At 42.5% G+C, this 15,142-nt stretch overlaps 1 protein-coding gene across 9 annotated transcripts in view; it reads left to right on the top strand.

Annotated features, from left to right (window-relative positions):
- MACF1 (microtubule actin crosslinking factor 1) overlaps positions 1 to 15,142 on the top strand; it is a 384,222-nt gene that overhangs the window by 356,606 nt on the left and 12,474 nt on the right. For 7 of the 9 annotated variants that reach the window (XM_077962816.1, XM_077962815.1, XM_077962806.1 and 4 more), the window contains 6 exons: positions 296 to 458; positions 1,501 to 1,655; positions 3,527 to 3,601; positions 5,001 to 5,018; positions 8,215 to 8,332; positions 9,139 to 9,207. In XM_077962816.1, the coding sequence (XP_077818942.1) occupies positions 296 to 458; positions 1,501 to 1,655; positions 3,527 to 3,601; positions 5,001 to 5,018; positions 8,215 to 8,332; positions 9,139 to 9,207 (598 nt within the window). The remainder of the gene's footprint in view (positions 1 to 295; positions 459 to 1,500; positions 1,656 to 3,526; positions 3,602 to 5,000; positions 5,019 to 8,214; positions 8,333 to 9,138; positions 9,208 to 15,142) is intronic. The other 2 variants (XM_077962819.1, XM_077962826.1) reach the window with 1 other exon arrangement.

Raw genomic sequence — 15,142 nt, 5'->3', positions numbered from 1 at the left:
CAAAGGGAAAGCAAGGCTGGCTTCACCCATTCTCATTCTATGTGCTCCATATTTTCCATGGTGGTTCAGTTATTGTTTCTCTTGCTATTCCATTATACCACAGCTCGTGTAAATAGTCATGGCTTTAAGTGAAGGAGCCGGATTGTGCCTTCACAAAAGAAGCAAACACATAGATTTCATTGTTGGTGCCCCCTGGAAGCATGGCTTTACTGAATGTCTGAAAGTTTGGTATGCTCTGGGCAACTTTTGAGGGCCCAAAAAATAAATCTTATTGACACTTCTGATTTCTGTGTAGTTGAAGGAATTTGCCAACTTTGACTTTGATGTCTGGAGGAAAAAGTATATGCGTTGGATGAATCACAAAAAGTCTCGAGTGATGGATTTCTTCCGGCGCATTGATAAGGACCAGGATGGGAAGATAACACGTCAGGAGTTTATCGATGGCATTTTAGCATCCAGTGAGTCTAGTCATCATCCCAAACATGGGTCACGCCTGGATTCCTTGCGCTTTGTAGAAGCTGTGATATTCTAGCTAAACAATCTTTCTGAAGCTGGCCAGGAGCTATGGCTCACACCTGTAATTTCAGCACTTTGGGAGGCAGGTGGCACAGGCATGGTGGCACACCTGTGGTCCTAGCTACTTGGGAGGCTGAGGTGAATCACCTGAGCCTGGGGAGGTCAAGGCTGCAGTAAACTGTAATCGTGCCATTGAAGTCCAGCCTGGGCAACAGAGTGAGACTCTGTCTCCAAAAAAAAAAAAAAGAAAAAGACAGTGGTTAACCAGAGGTTTTCAGCTGGGAAACAATATGATTCACACTTCCCTTTGTGTAGCAGTTTGTCAAGAATCTAAGACAGTAATCTAAACATAGGAAAACTTCATACTATTAATTCCAAACTGTCACTATTCTGAAATAATCTAAATATTCAATAATTGTGGGGTGGGTAAGTATATTCTTGAGTGATAGGTGTGTGGGTGGTTGTAATATTATGTTTATGCTTTTTGGTATATCTGAAATGTGGAATATTACCTTCTTTTCATTGCATTTGGGGTAGGGGGGCCTATAAGTGGATATGTATTACTTTTCAGGAAAAATCAAGACATAAATTTTTTTGCTCTTAAGTATTTATGGCCAGGAGTGGTGGCTCACACCTGTAATCCCAGCACTTTGGGAGGCCAAGACGGGTGGATCACTTGAGGCTGGGAGTTCAAGACCAGCCTGGCCAACATGGCAAAACCTCGTCTCTGCTAAAAACACACAAAAAATTAGCCGGGCCTGGTGGCAGGCACCTGTATTCCCAGCTCCTTGGGAAGCTGAGGCAGGAGAATCGCTTGAATCTGGGAGACGGAAGTTGCAGTGAGCTGAGATTGCACCACTGCACTCTGCCTGGGTGACAGAGCGAGACCTTGTCTCAAAAAAAAAAAAAAAAGGTATTTCTCTAACTGCTAACCAAACAAGTAAGCCCTCTTTTAAGTTTCAAAATATGATTCCTTTCCTCCAGAGTTCCCCACCACCAAGTTAGAAATGACTGCTGTGGCTGACATTTTTGACCGAGATGGGGATGGTTACATTGATTATTATGAATTTGTAGCTGCTCTTCATCCCAACAAGGATGCGTATCGACCAACAACCGATGCAGATAAAATTGAAGATGAGGTAAGGGAAATAATTATATTTTGAGTATACTTCTGGCTATAGGTTTATAATATCCTGAATTTGGTTGGGTTCAATGATCATATTAGCCTTTGACTTGTCTGTTGGGAGATAATTATTTGGAGTTCTATTTTGAGATCTCTTTTTAGATAGCATTTCAAAGAGTCCCAGAGGATCTCTGACATCTGAGCCCTAGCTCAGGCTAGATAGATTACTCAAGTGAGTCATGTCTGTGTGGTGCTCTGAAGTTTACAGAGAACCTTTGCAGGGTACCATACTCATCCTGGTTCACTTGTCCTGTGTTTTGGGATAGACTCATCTTACTCCTGAGCATGCTACCTGGAATCTAGGGAAATGGTCTACCAGTGTAGCATTTAAGGGTTATTTAAGGGTTGAAATGAACTGAGCATGGTGGCTTACATCTGTAGCCCCAGCACATTGGGAGGTCAACATGGGAGGATCACTGGAGCCCAGGAGTTCGAGACCAGCTTGGGCAACATAGTATGATTCTGTCTGTCCCCCGCAAAAAAAAAAAATTAGCCAGGTGTAGTGGCAAGTGCTTATAGCCCCAACTACTCAGGAGACAGATGGAAGAATGACTTGAGCATGGGAGGTCAAAGATGCAGTGAGCTGTGATCATGCCACTATACTCCAGCCTGGGCAACAGAGCAAGACTTGTCTCAAAAAAATAAATGTTTAAAAGGGGGGTAAAATGTAATGTTTAAAAATGGTGTATACCCATCATGCTTTCTGCCTTGTTAAAAACTACCACACTGGGCCAGGCGCAATGGCTTACACCTGTAATCCCAGCACTTTGGGAGGCCGAGGAGGGCGGATCACAAGGTCAGCAGATTGAGACCATCCTGACGAACATGGTGAAACCCTGCCTCTACTAAAAAATACAAAAAAAATAGCCGGGCGTGGTGGCGGGTGCCTGTAGTCCCAGCTTCTAGGGAGGCTGAGGCAGGAGAATGGCATTAACTCGGGAGGCGGCAGAGCTTGCAGTGAGCAGAGATCGTGCCACTGCACTCCAGCCTGGGCGACAGAGCGAGACTCTGTCTCAAAAAAAAAAAAAAAAAAAACTACCACACTGAAACTACCAAATTGATTAGTGCCATCTGGAAATCCTAGCATCTGTTGATAATAGATCTTGGGAAGGGAGAGGTGCTGGAATAGGTCTTAGGAGTGGCCCTGGAACACACCAGGACTTCCAGGGAATCTCCGTCTCCTAGGGTGAAATTTAAAGCAGTTCATAATTTGCTTTATTAATAATTTGATTTTGATGTCAGCATATTAGCAATTTTCTCTGAAGGAATTTTGAAGCAGGAATAAAGAATGTGTTATATAGTCACTTGGGAATTTCTTTCATGCCTTTTCTTTCTCAGTGTCTCAATTAGTTCACTTAGTAAGAACATATACTAATTTGGAACAGATGATAAATGCATATGTCAGAAACCTGAAATACCTAAAAAGTAAATAGTGAGCTGGGCGCGGTGGCTTATGCCTGTAATCCCAGCACTTTGGGAGGCTGAGGCAGGCAGATCACCTGAGGTTCAAGGCCAGCCTGACCAACATGGAGAAACCATCTCTCTACTAAAAAAATACAGAAAATTAGCTGGGCGTACCTATAATCCCAGCCACTCGGGAGGCTGAGGTAGGAGAATTGTTTGAACCCAGGAGGCGGAGGTTGCAGTGGAGCTGAGATCGCGCCATTGCCCTCCAGCCTGGGCAACAAGAGCGAAACTCCATCTCAAAAAGAAAAAAAAAAAGTAAATATTGAATAGCCTCCCTGCTTATATGTAAAAATCTTTGTTTCTCTAAATAGGAAGTCTTACTGTACCCTTTACACTTTTCTTTTTGTTCACAACCAATAGGTTACAAGACAAGTGGCTCAGTGCAAATGTGCAAAAAGGTTTCAGGTGGAGCAGATCGGAGAGAATAAATACCGGGTAAGGAAGAGAAAAACCAATACTTTGTGGTGGTGGTTTCTCATATGTGGCTGATCCCACCTTTTCCTCCTGTTGCTTAGAGTCCCAGAGCCCATCAGACTTGAGATGTGGTCACTCTCTGACCTCATCTCTACAGATGCCAAGTGTCAGGTACCCTGTTCCATCTGAAAACTAGTCCATATCTACTTAGATAGTAGTTTGTATTTGAGTTTTAAGATAGGAGATATTTCAGATCTGTCACTTCACATCTGACAAAGTCTTTAGGGGGATGAAGGTACCTTTGGAAACAATTATATCTAATGACTGACCACTTACCCCCAAAGAGATGGTCATTGTGAGCCTGAGTGGCTCCCAGGCTAGAGAGGCCTGGGGAAACTGTGTTGAAGCCCCAACAGATACTGTGCCTGCTCTGGGCTGGGCTACAAATGGGGCCCAGGAGCCCTGAGGAGACATCAGGCTCAGTGGTCTTCTCTGGAAAGCCATGCTAGGTGTGGCGATAACTGACAGTGAACTATACTTGTGTTTTAGCTTCTTTTGGGACCAGGGTCAGGGACATAGAAGAATCTGAAACAGGTCTCCTAAAATATATCAACAGCTCATCAGGATTCTCTAAAGTCCTAAGAAAAATCTCTGATTGGCAAAGAGGATTTAGATTGCACTAAGAAACGCAGGAAGATCCATGTTTCATTAGTATATCCAAAATGTCCTCAAAGTACATCACATCCACCCCATGCTACAGTTTCCTGAGGAGCACTGGGTGAATCTGCCTTAAATATAACCTAGGGCATTTAGTTAATAAAGCTCCAGGTGATCTTATGCCTGCTTGTTGGGTTTTGTTTTCTTGTTTTTTGTTTTTAATTATTAGAGAAATGAATTAACAAGAACAACATAGAGTGGAGAGTTAGTTCATAGTTTATAAAACCACATCCCTGGCCAGGCATGGTGGCTCACACCTGTAATCCCAGAACTTTGGGAGGTAGGGGCGAGTGAGCAGATCACTTGAGGTCAGGAATTCAAGACCAGCCTGGCCAACATGGTGAAACACCGTCTCCACTAATAACACAAAAATTAGCTCGGCTTGGTAGTGCATGCCTGTAATCCCAACTACTAGGGAGGCTGAGGCAGGAGAATTGCTTGAACACCGGGGTTGGAGGTTGCAGTGAGCCGCGATCACGCCACTGCACTCCAGCCTGGGCAACAGAGCGAGACTCTCAAAAAAAAAAAATTAAAATTAAAACCACATCCCTATGGCAGGAGCTTGATAAGAATATGTTCGGTGTGTGTCACTTTGCCAGAAGAACGTAATGATATGATTTTCATTCCTTAGTGTTAATTTGACAAAATGTTCTCTTTTTTTTTCCCCTCCTTTTCCTCCATCCTTTACTCTTACTGTCTATAGTTCTTCCTCGGCAATCAGGTACAGTGTGCCTTGCAATGTTCTCCTTCTCAATGGATATGGTCTGTGTAGCTAATGCTGCCTGTTCTTCGCTATGGGGAGAGGATGTACTCTGAAGCATGCCTGGGTCACACCTGGTTGTCTTACCAAGTGGAGAAACTGCTGATGAGGCCAGCATTGCAAAGCTATCTTAGCAGCAAAAGAATATAAGTATAATTTTTTTATAAAGGAGATGAAGTGGAGGAAACTGAAGCTATGGTATCAATCCATTCCACTTCTAAAAAGAGAATGGTTTTGTACTTCTGTGTTAGAAGTCAGATTACCAAACAGCACAGTTCTTATTTATGTTAGAATCTTTTGACAGTTAATAAATTTTGTAATGTATGGTAAGTCAATTCCCGAAGAACTTCAGTACTGTTTAAATATATTTTTAATATTTCTAGTTACTTATATTGCATTTTATAATTACAAGGTACCTGAGAAGTGTAGTGTGGAGATCATAATTGGCCGTGGCCTGAAGTATGCTGATGATGGCCAGCCATCCAAGATTTAATGGGACCAAATTAGACTTGCAAAAAAGATTGGATGCTTTGACTCCACTTGGTAACTCTAACCTTTCAGATCTTTTTGAGTGCTGTGGGGTCCTGTGTCCTCTAATGTGGAAGGAAGTTGCATGAGTAAAATCTGTCTCTCTGATATGAAATTATAAACCCTAAGAGTTGATTTGAGGCCCTCAAACATCCCAGACCTTGCAAGTCACTATAGAAATGTTCTAGGCAAGTGAGAAGAATAGGGGATAAGAGAAAAAAACTAAAGATGAGAACAAACTGACTTTAAAAAAAAAATCATTGCTTGAGAGTGTCCAATATGCCTATATGCTGGCGACTGTGTGTGAATACTAGGGTGCCTTTGAAGAGGGTGCCGACACCCTCTTCTAGTGCTCCATTGACCTGGGGAGGGTCAGATGAGTTCTAATGTTGGGAACGGAATTATGAAGTTCATTTTATACACAGGCACCTGAGGCCTCAAAGATCACATGCCTACTCTCACACAGCTAATGTCAGCCACTGCAAGAACTCAAGTCCCTGTAAGGGGTTTTCCTTTTGAAAGGTGGAAACAAAGTTACTGACCCTTAGGACTCTTATTCTGAGTTCTTTGCCTCACTGACAACCCTGTCCTACCAGGTGTGCACAGGTCTCCATTTTTAGAGCTGCCGTGATCCCTCCCACCACTCGTGACTCTGGCCTCAACCTCCCCAGCTACAGTGGCTGCTGGCTTGGTCAAACCTCCTTTCCCCCATAACTTAGCAGAAACAAGTTAGAATCTTTCAAAGAGAGCTTTAGTGAGAAATTAAGTTGGGGGGGGGACATGAAATAAATGGAGTGATAAATTATAGTACACAGTATTCCAAGAATAAAGTACTCCCGGGCTTCCTTCCTGATTCACCCTGGGGCACAGGCGCATACTCCCTGCCTCTCACCCATCCAGAGAAGACCCTTTGCAGTGATTCAGGCCAGCACTGCTCTTGGGTGGAATCCTCCATGTCTCAGAACCTCCCACAGGGCTTCACATTTTCACTTGTGGGGCCCAACTTCTGGGAGGGGGGCTCTCACAGAGTCTGGGGGGGGGCAACTTCCTTCCCAAGACAGGAGGTGTATTCTCTTTCAAGTCTGGGTTCAGTGCTTCTGCTACCACACAGTGGTTTTGCTGTAGTCACTTTCTATAAACATGTTTAAATTGTATCAGATGAGAGGTGTGGGACTACTTTTATTTTCAAAGTAAAGGGCTGGGAGGGAGGATACGGTATTTTTCAATCGCCTTGCCCATGCAAATAGTGCATTTGAGTCAGAGCAGCTAAGGAATATAGAGAATTACCACAAATATATTAATTTTGAGGGAGGAAGGCTATATGACCTCAGATATCCTTTCTTGCATTTTCAGTTTTTCTGCCTTGTTTTAAAGTTAGAGTTGTCCTTTATAACATTGAAAATCCTACCACCTCCATACCTGAGGAACCCCTGAATTAAATAATTTTAGGAATTCCATTTCTCCAACCAAATGTTTGTTTGTTTTGGAAACTCTGCATACTTCTCTTTTGTTGCTCCTTACTTCATTTTGGAAAGAGGATAATTTATGCCATGAGAAACTCCAAATGTTTAGAGCTGGGAAGTAGGAATGTTTGGGCAAGAAAAAAGGGAAAACATAAATAATCAGAAATGCTTGTTTTAGCATCTAAAATGATTATTGGATACTGTTTATAATCATCGTGGGAGCTGCAATTTTTCATTGCTTCAACTCAATTTTAGTATAAATATGACCTAATCATTTGTTCAGCTGAAGAAACTTTTCTCCTGGTGACATTGCAATTAGCAAATACTTCGGGTTTATTTCTGAAAACCTGATGCAGAAAATCAAATTTTCTTCTAAGCTTGTAATAATGATGCTTTGCAAAGGTTTCCTTAAGGCTTGAAAAGTATTTGCTATTTTCCATTTAGCTTTAAAGCATACTGTATTCAGAAGTTGACATCCACCATCTTTCTTTTAGGAAAACAAATTAGCATACCAAGAATATGAATTTTTAATTGGGCAGAATCTCTTTTAAAAAAATCAAATGACCTAACACTTTGTCTGCCTTCCTACCTCTCCTTTTGGTGCAGAGGCAGTGGTGTGACCATTAAAAGTTAATTTTATCCCAATAGAAAGTATATTGGCTGGGTGCAGTGTCTCATGCCTATAATCCCAGCCCTTTGGGAGGCTGAGGCTGGCAAATCACAAGGTTAGGAGTTCGAGACCAGCCTGACAAACATGGTGAAACTCTGTCTCTACTAATAATATAAAAATTAGCTGGGCGTGGTGGCACACGCCTAATAAACCCAGCTACTTGGGAGGCTGAGGCAGGAGAATCGCTTGAACCTGGGAGGCAGAGGTTGCAGTAAGCCGAGATCACGCCATTGTACTCCAGCCTGGGCAACAAGAATGAAACTCTGTCTCACAAAGAAAAAAGTATATCAAGACACCAGTCTTCAGGTTGATATTTCTGCTTTTCTATTTTTAAAATCCTTTTGTGAAATATATAAAAATGCAAAATTGTGAGAGTTAAAAATTCTCCCGTAGCTATCAAATTGTCATTCCTGTCTGAATACAGTCTGCTTTGGGAGAAAAATACAGATCTACTTTAAGACATATATATTAATTAAATTTCCTTTTGATTCTACAGTTTGGGGATTCTCAGCAGTTGCGGCTGGTCCGTATTCTGCGCAGCACCGTGATGGTCCGCGTTGGTGGAGGATGGATGGCCTTGGATGAATTTTTAGTGAAAAATGATCCCTGCCGAGGTAAGGAACCATTCTGAGCATGAATTACGTGTTAGCTATGCCCCCAGCAGTGATCTTTTATTACAGGAAGCACTGATGGTGGGGTCTGTCTGTCTTTATTTTGTTAAGCTGCCCAGGTGTCATCCCACTAGCACAGATTAGAACTCAGGGGTGCCAGCATAGGCCAGGGAGAAAAAGCTGAAGAGGTTGATGCCGTTTGGGGAGGTAGGTCTAGAGGAATGCAGTAATGAGAATTAAGAATGTATTGGTGTTACTTGAATGTTTCAGTTTGGGGTATTAAATTAACACTATCCTAGAAAGGAGCCTGGTGAAGCCCTTTAGGTTCCCTCTTAGTGCCTCAGATCCCTTTGCCTGTAATTCCTGTGACTGACACTCAGGGAGGGTGTTAGGCCCTTCTCATCCAGGGAAGAACTGGTGAGCCCCCTAGACCAGGAGGGAGGATGAAGACACCTACGTGTAAGCCCATTCACTTGTAAGGCAGGTGGCCACCTAAGCAAGACCATGGGTTGTCTTTCTATTAAATGTGAAAAGGCTGGCCCACCAGCCCAGAAGCATAAGGAAACTGTCAATTTAATGAGTGGTGGCACCTGCAGCTAGGGGGTGTGTGGGAACTGCAACAGGGAAGAGATGACCAATTCCAATTGCTAAATCCTCTTCAGCTGTGTCCTTGCCTTTTTCCTGTTAGCAGAGCTGCATGTGGGTGCACAAGAGGCTCCCCCACTGTCTGCCAATTTGTCTTTCTTGACTAGTTTCTGCGTTTCCTGCCCTGTCTCTGTTTCTTTGTGTTTACATATTTTTTATTCTAGTTCACCATCCTGGGAGTAAAATAAAGCGCTCTGATTCCAGCTCTTCGATTTCCAGTCAGTCTCCCATAGGTTGGCTTTTAAGCTTTGTCCCTCTTCCTCACACCCTAGCCCATTGAGAATGGCTTTGCTTCTTAAACTGTAACATCTCTTGGTTCTGTGTATCTGCTGCATTCATGAATGCTTGAAATGGCCAAACCATAGCTTTTCTAACTACTCAAGTTGATGGTGCATAAAATACTGTTGAGACTGTCCATGGAATTTGTTTTGAGTTTCTATTTAACAAATACTTGTATAGTTTTATGTGCCACAGACTGTTACAAGTACTTTACAAGTAACACATTTATGCCTCATATGAGGTGTAGATGCTTTTATCTGTGTTTTACAGAATAGGAAATTGAGGCATAGAAAACATAAATATTTTGCCCAAAGACAACAACTAGTAAATGGCAGAGATGAGATTCAAATTCAGGGCAATCAGAGTCTAGAGTATGTGCCCCTAGCCAGCATGTTACATGTTTCAGAGACTGACACACCTTTGTGTGTGTTTATTATTGGATCAGCCTGCATAATTATTAAGGTTTATTTATAAACCTAGCAGAAATGTTTACTGTACAGTACATAACTTCTTTGGAAATGATTTATAGTCATATTCTGAAGCATTGAGTGAGGACAGAGCTAAACACAGCAGTTTTCACATGAATTCAGATATGCCCATAAGTAGTTCCTCTTATTTTAATTCATTCTGTGTTTACTACAGTAAACCAGAGTAAAAGTTCAGCAGTAATAATTTTCATTAGATGTTCCTTTTTTAAGAAAAATTGGGGCCAGGTACAGTGGAATCCCAGTAGGTTGGGAGCCTGAGGCAGGAGGATTGCTGGAGCTCAGGAGTTCAAGACCAACCTGGGCAACATAGTGAAACCCCGTCTCCAAAAAAAAATTTTTTTAATTAGCTAAGCATGGTGGTACACACCTGTGTAGTCCTAGCTACTCTGGAGGCTGAGGTGGGAGTATTGCTTGAGCCTAGGAATTCAAAGCTACAGTGAGCCATGATCGTGCCACTGCACTCCAGCCTGGGCAACAGGGCAAGACTCTGTCTACAAAAAATTAACTTTGAGGGCCGGGCGCGGTGGCTCAAGCCTGTAATCCCAGCACTTTGGGAGGCCGAGACGGGCGGATCACGAGGTCAGGAGATCGAGACCATCCTGGTTAACACGGTGAAACCCCGTCTCTACTAAAAAATACAAAAAAACTAGCCGGGCGAGGTGGCGGGCGCCTGTAGTCCCAGCTACTCCGGAGGCTGAGGCAGGAGAATGGCGTGAACCCGGGAGGCGGAGCTTGCAGTGAGCTGAGATCCGGCCACTGCACTCCAGCTTGGGTGACAGAGCGAGACTCCGTCTCAAAAAAAAAAAAAAAAAAAAAAAAAAAAAAAAAAAATTAACTTTGAAAACACTTTCTGATAAAAACTTGAAAGTATTTAGTTTTAGAATTTAAAAGTCGTCTTTTATTGCTTTAATGAGAAACAATATATGCCATTTTAACTTTAACTCAGTAAAACAACTTTATTCCTTTTCAAATCTATGAATAAGGTCCATTTTTCCTGTCATGTATGATGGGACTAAATAAAAGATATATTGCATGTGGCATTTTGGAATCCTTGATTGCCGTTTCTTTGCTGCCTGCTCTGTTTGTGATAACATCATGCTGCTGGCCCAGGAGAACACTGCTTGCTTTGTCCTTATCTTAGTATCTGAAATTTGGAATCCCAAGGAAATTGGGGAGGGCCATCTAGAAGCTATTTTCTATGAAAGCTAGTCACCTTTTTTAGCATCCCTTGGAGCAAACAAGGTAAGACTTTCCTGTGTCTCTCCAGGAGTGCTCTCCTGGAGCTCAGTAATCATCTCAATCCATTGACTGTGGAGAGAACTCTCCAGAAGTTTTAAATTTCATAACTTTATTAGCGATGGGCAGGATGTGCTATCTTCAATCAAATAAAAAATGGTTCTAGGCAATGAACACCTAAGGACTAGGATGGATTATAATAAGGTAGAAGGGTGTGAAGGTTGAGAAGAGAACAAAGTTATTTGAAAAACTGTATTGGAAGTTCTATAAGGATTAATATGACTTCTGGAAACACTGCTTACAGTAGGTTTTGTACTCATGGATGTTGCATATTTCCTTGGGTCTCTGGACCACAGAGAATGCTATACTGAGGACAGTACAAAGTGCGTGACAAGGTTCTTAACACCAGTGTGCACTATCATTTCTTACCTCCCTTTACACTGCTATTTTAAAAGGTAGAACGTATCTCAAACTGCATATTGCTTTAGTCATGTGTAAAAAAATGAAAATATTTTGCTAGCTAGATTTGCCAATCTCCTGGTACTGTGAAAATCAGATATTTCAGTTTCTGAATTTATCCATGGCGCAGGAAATCATGTTTTGGATGGAGAGAAAACCAGTGCTCCTGCCTAGATAATAGGTATACCTGTACCTAAGGTACTGTGTATGTTTTTGATCATTACACATATTAGCTCCCCCAGATAAGTGAAGATCTAAGAAATTTCATTTATGAAGATTTAAAAGACACATTTTGGCATAGAACTGATTTTTTTCAGATTGTTATACAAATAACATAAAATTTACCACCCTAACCATTTTTAAGTACAAGACTGAGTACATTTGTGTCGTACTACCGTCACCACCATCCACCCACAGAAGTCTCTTCGTCTTATAAAACTGAAACCCTATAGCCGTTAAACAATAGGTTAGAACTGAATTTTAACATGCCCGCACCAGCCAATGTCAGGTGGCCAGCATAACTCCCTTAGCAAAGACAGCCTCTTTGGTGGTTGATGAACTGAGCTTGAGGTGGCTGCCATCATGGTCTGGTTCTGCAGGTTCAATGGTAGATCTTTTCTCCAGTGAAAAGAATGGTGAGGGGGAAAATCCTATCACAGTAGTCAACCAAGTACTAGGTATCTTCTCTTTTTTTTAACTTTATAATACCCAATGTTAGGAAAATATTTGAATCAATGTAAACATTAAAAGTACCTTTACTACTAAATTCAAGTGCTAGTACATAAATTTTGCTTAATTAGAATTTGGTGTTTCCTTCTAGTTTGAGAAAAATGTTTACTTTTTACTTTTGGGATTGCCCCAGAAATCAGTTTTCACAGCTTCCGTTTATTGTTTGTTGTCGCCTCCTCCCATCCCAGCCTTTTCTAGCTTATCAAAGTATTAATTGCCCTCTTAACACCTTTTTTAATTCTTAAAATTGGCCGCTTTTAAGTTTATTTCTGAAGAAATAGCTTTCATTTCTTCCAAGTGGTGTATATAAAATGTTCCTTACCAAGAATTGTTTCATTGCCTTGCATCTTCAAATATTTTTTTTTTAAATGCAAATATCTTGGCCGGGCGCGGTGACTCATGCCTGTAATCCCAGCACTTTGGGAGGCCGAGACGGGCGGATCACAAGGTCAGGAGATCGAGACCATCTGGCTAACACGGTGAAACCCCGTCTCTACTAAAATACAAAATATATTAGCCGGACGTGGTGGCGGGCACCTGTAGTCCCAGCTACTCGGGAGGCTGAGGCAGGAGAATGGCGTGAACCCGGGAGGTGGAGCTTGCAGCGAGCCGAGATAGCGCCACTGCACTCCAGCCTGGGCGACAGAGCAAGACTCCGTCTCAAAACAAAAACAAAAATAAAATGCAAATATCCATGTGAGTTATAGCATATTAAGCTAATATTAGCTAGGCATGGCTTAGCATAAATTAAATATTCATTGGTCTCTTGACCGAGATGAGAGCACCAGAAATATGGGAATTTTACTGTTGTGAGCTTAAGAGCATAAAGACCAAGAAGATGGAAATTACAGAGAGAGGAAGGAAAATAAAAGGGAGAAGACAAGACTCTAAAACCCCAATTTAAGTAAGCCATTATTTTTATTTTTCACTTGAATTTAGAACTTACTTTTTTTTTTTTTTTTTGGAGACAGAGTCTTGCTGTGTCACCCAGGCTGGAGTGCAGTGGCACAGTCTCGGCTCACTGCAAGCTCAGCCTCCCAGGTTCACACCATTCTGCTGCCTCAGCCTCCCCAGCACTGGGACTATAGGCGCCCACCGCCACACCCGGCTAGTTTTTTTGTATTTTTAGTAGAGACGGGGTTTCACCATGTTAGCCAGGATGATCTGGATCTGACCTCGTGATCCGCCGGCCTTGGCCTCCCAAAGTGCTGGGATTACAGGCGTGAGCCGCTGCACCTGGGAAGTTTAGACCTTCTAAATGAGGCATCATGGAAGCATGCAGGAGCTAGCTAACCACTGTTTACAGTCTCAGATTACCTTAATGCCTATATTGTGTGCCTTTGGCATGGCTGTAGTAACCTGGAAGGATGACGATAGGGAATTGTTCACACATCTTTGCATCTCTAGCCAGTGAAATACTATACCAAGAGGTGACCATTGACTAGAGATTTCCCTGTGAAAACAGGGACTGTCTCGTTATGTTTATTTGTTTCATTATGATGTGTAAGCGTACCCTAAGAAGAATGACAAACTGTATTTTCCCAGCATCCTGCATGCACCCAGCTAGGAAAGCAAGTGAGACACCCTTTGGGCCCTCAGCAGTCATTTAATGAGGCGTTACAATGTGCCTACCTCATGATAGCCTCTGGGACTAACAGGGTCATGACATAGGAGATCAGCATAGGATCCTGTGATAGAATTAAACAGATTCTCAGATCACAAAATGCACAGGTTAAATGTGTTGCCGTTAACATGGGATAATCTTCCTTCTTGTACTATCTTTCTTATGGAAAGCTATTCTATCTGCTCTTTTAAATTGCTTTAACAGTCTATATGTAGTAGATGTTGGCAGTCACAAATTTAACCTTGTGGTTTCAGTCATGAAAATTCATGGATTTGCATTTGTGGCTGGTGTGCAAGAGAGCAGGTCACACAGCGAGAGAGTGAGCCTCACTGGCCACTGACTCCTCACTTTAACACAGCTTGATGCTTCTGTTCTTCATCCCCATGAAATAATGAGCACTTCTTAATGGAAGCACTTCTTAGTGAGTTCATGAAGGTTGCGAGATCTGTTCCTTGAAACTGTTGAGAGACTATTGTTTTCAGAGGCTATTTCAGAGAAACAGAGGCTACTCTGTTTCACGGATACTTACTGAAACCCTAAATGCAAGCCTGGCACTGGGATCCAAAGGTAAATTAAGATGATGGTCCCTGCCTGCAGAAGCTCTCAGCCTAGTGTAGGGAACAAACATGTGAATACATGCCCTTCTATTTGGTAAAATGAATAGTTGAGAGAGCAAGAGAGGAAGAGATGACTGCCCATTAAGATGGAGAAGGTATCAGGAAAAGGACGTATTGGGCCGGGCATAGTGGCTCACACATATAATCCCAACACTTTGGGAGGCCTAGTGGGGAGGATCACTTCAGGCCAAAAATTTAAGACCAGCCTAGGCAACATAGCAAGACCCCATCTCTCTTTTAAAAATAAATATAGGCCGGGTGCAGCAGCTCATTCCTGTAATCCCAGCACTTTGGGAGGCCGAGGTGGGCAGATCATGAGGTCAGGAGTTCGAGACCAGCCAGGCCAATATGGTGAAACCCAGTCTCTACTAAAAATACAAAAAAAACTTGCCGGGCATGGTATCATGAGCCTGTTGTCCCAGCTACTTGGGAGGCTGAGGCAGGAGAATTGCTTGAATCCAGTAGCTAGAGGTTGCAGTGAGCCGAGACTATGCCACTGCACTCTATCCTAGGCAATAGAGGGAGACTCTGTCTCAAAAAATAATAATAATAAATATATGGCCAGGCACGATAGCTCACACCTGTAATCCTAGCACTCTGGGAGGCTGAGCCGGGCAGATCACCCGAGGTCAGGAGTTCAAGACCAGCCTGGCCCACATGGTGAAACCCTGTCTGTACTAAAAATACAAAAATTAATTGGGCCTGGTGGTGTACATATGTAACCCCAGCTACTCGA

This window comes from Macaca mulatta, chromosome 1 (genome assembly GCF_049350105.2).
Source record: "Macaca mulatta isolate MMU2019108-1 chromosome 1, T2T-MMU8v2.0, whole genome shotgun sequence".
In the NCBI taxonomy this organism is placed as follows: domain Eukaryota; kingdom Metazoa; phylum Chordata; class Mammalia; order Primates; family Cercopithecidae; genus Macaca; species Macaca mulatta.
This window is presented reverse-complemented; position numbering and strand designations above follow the sequence as displayed.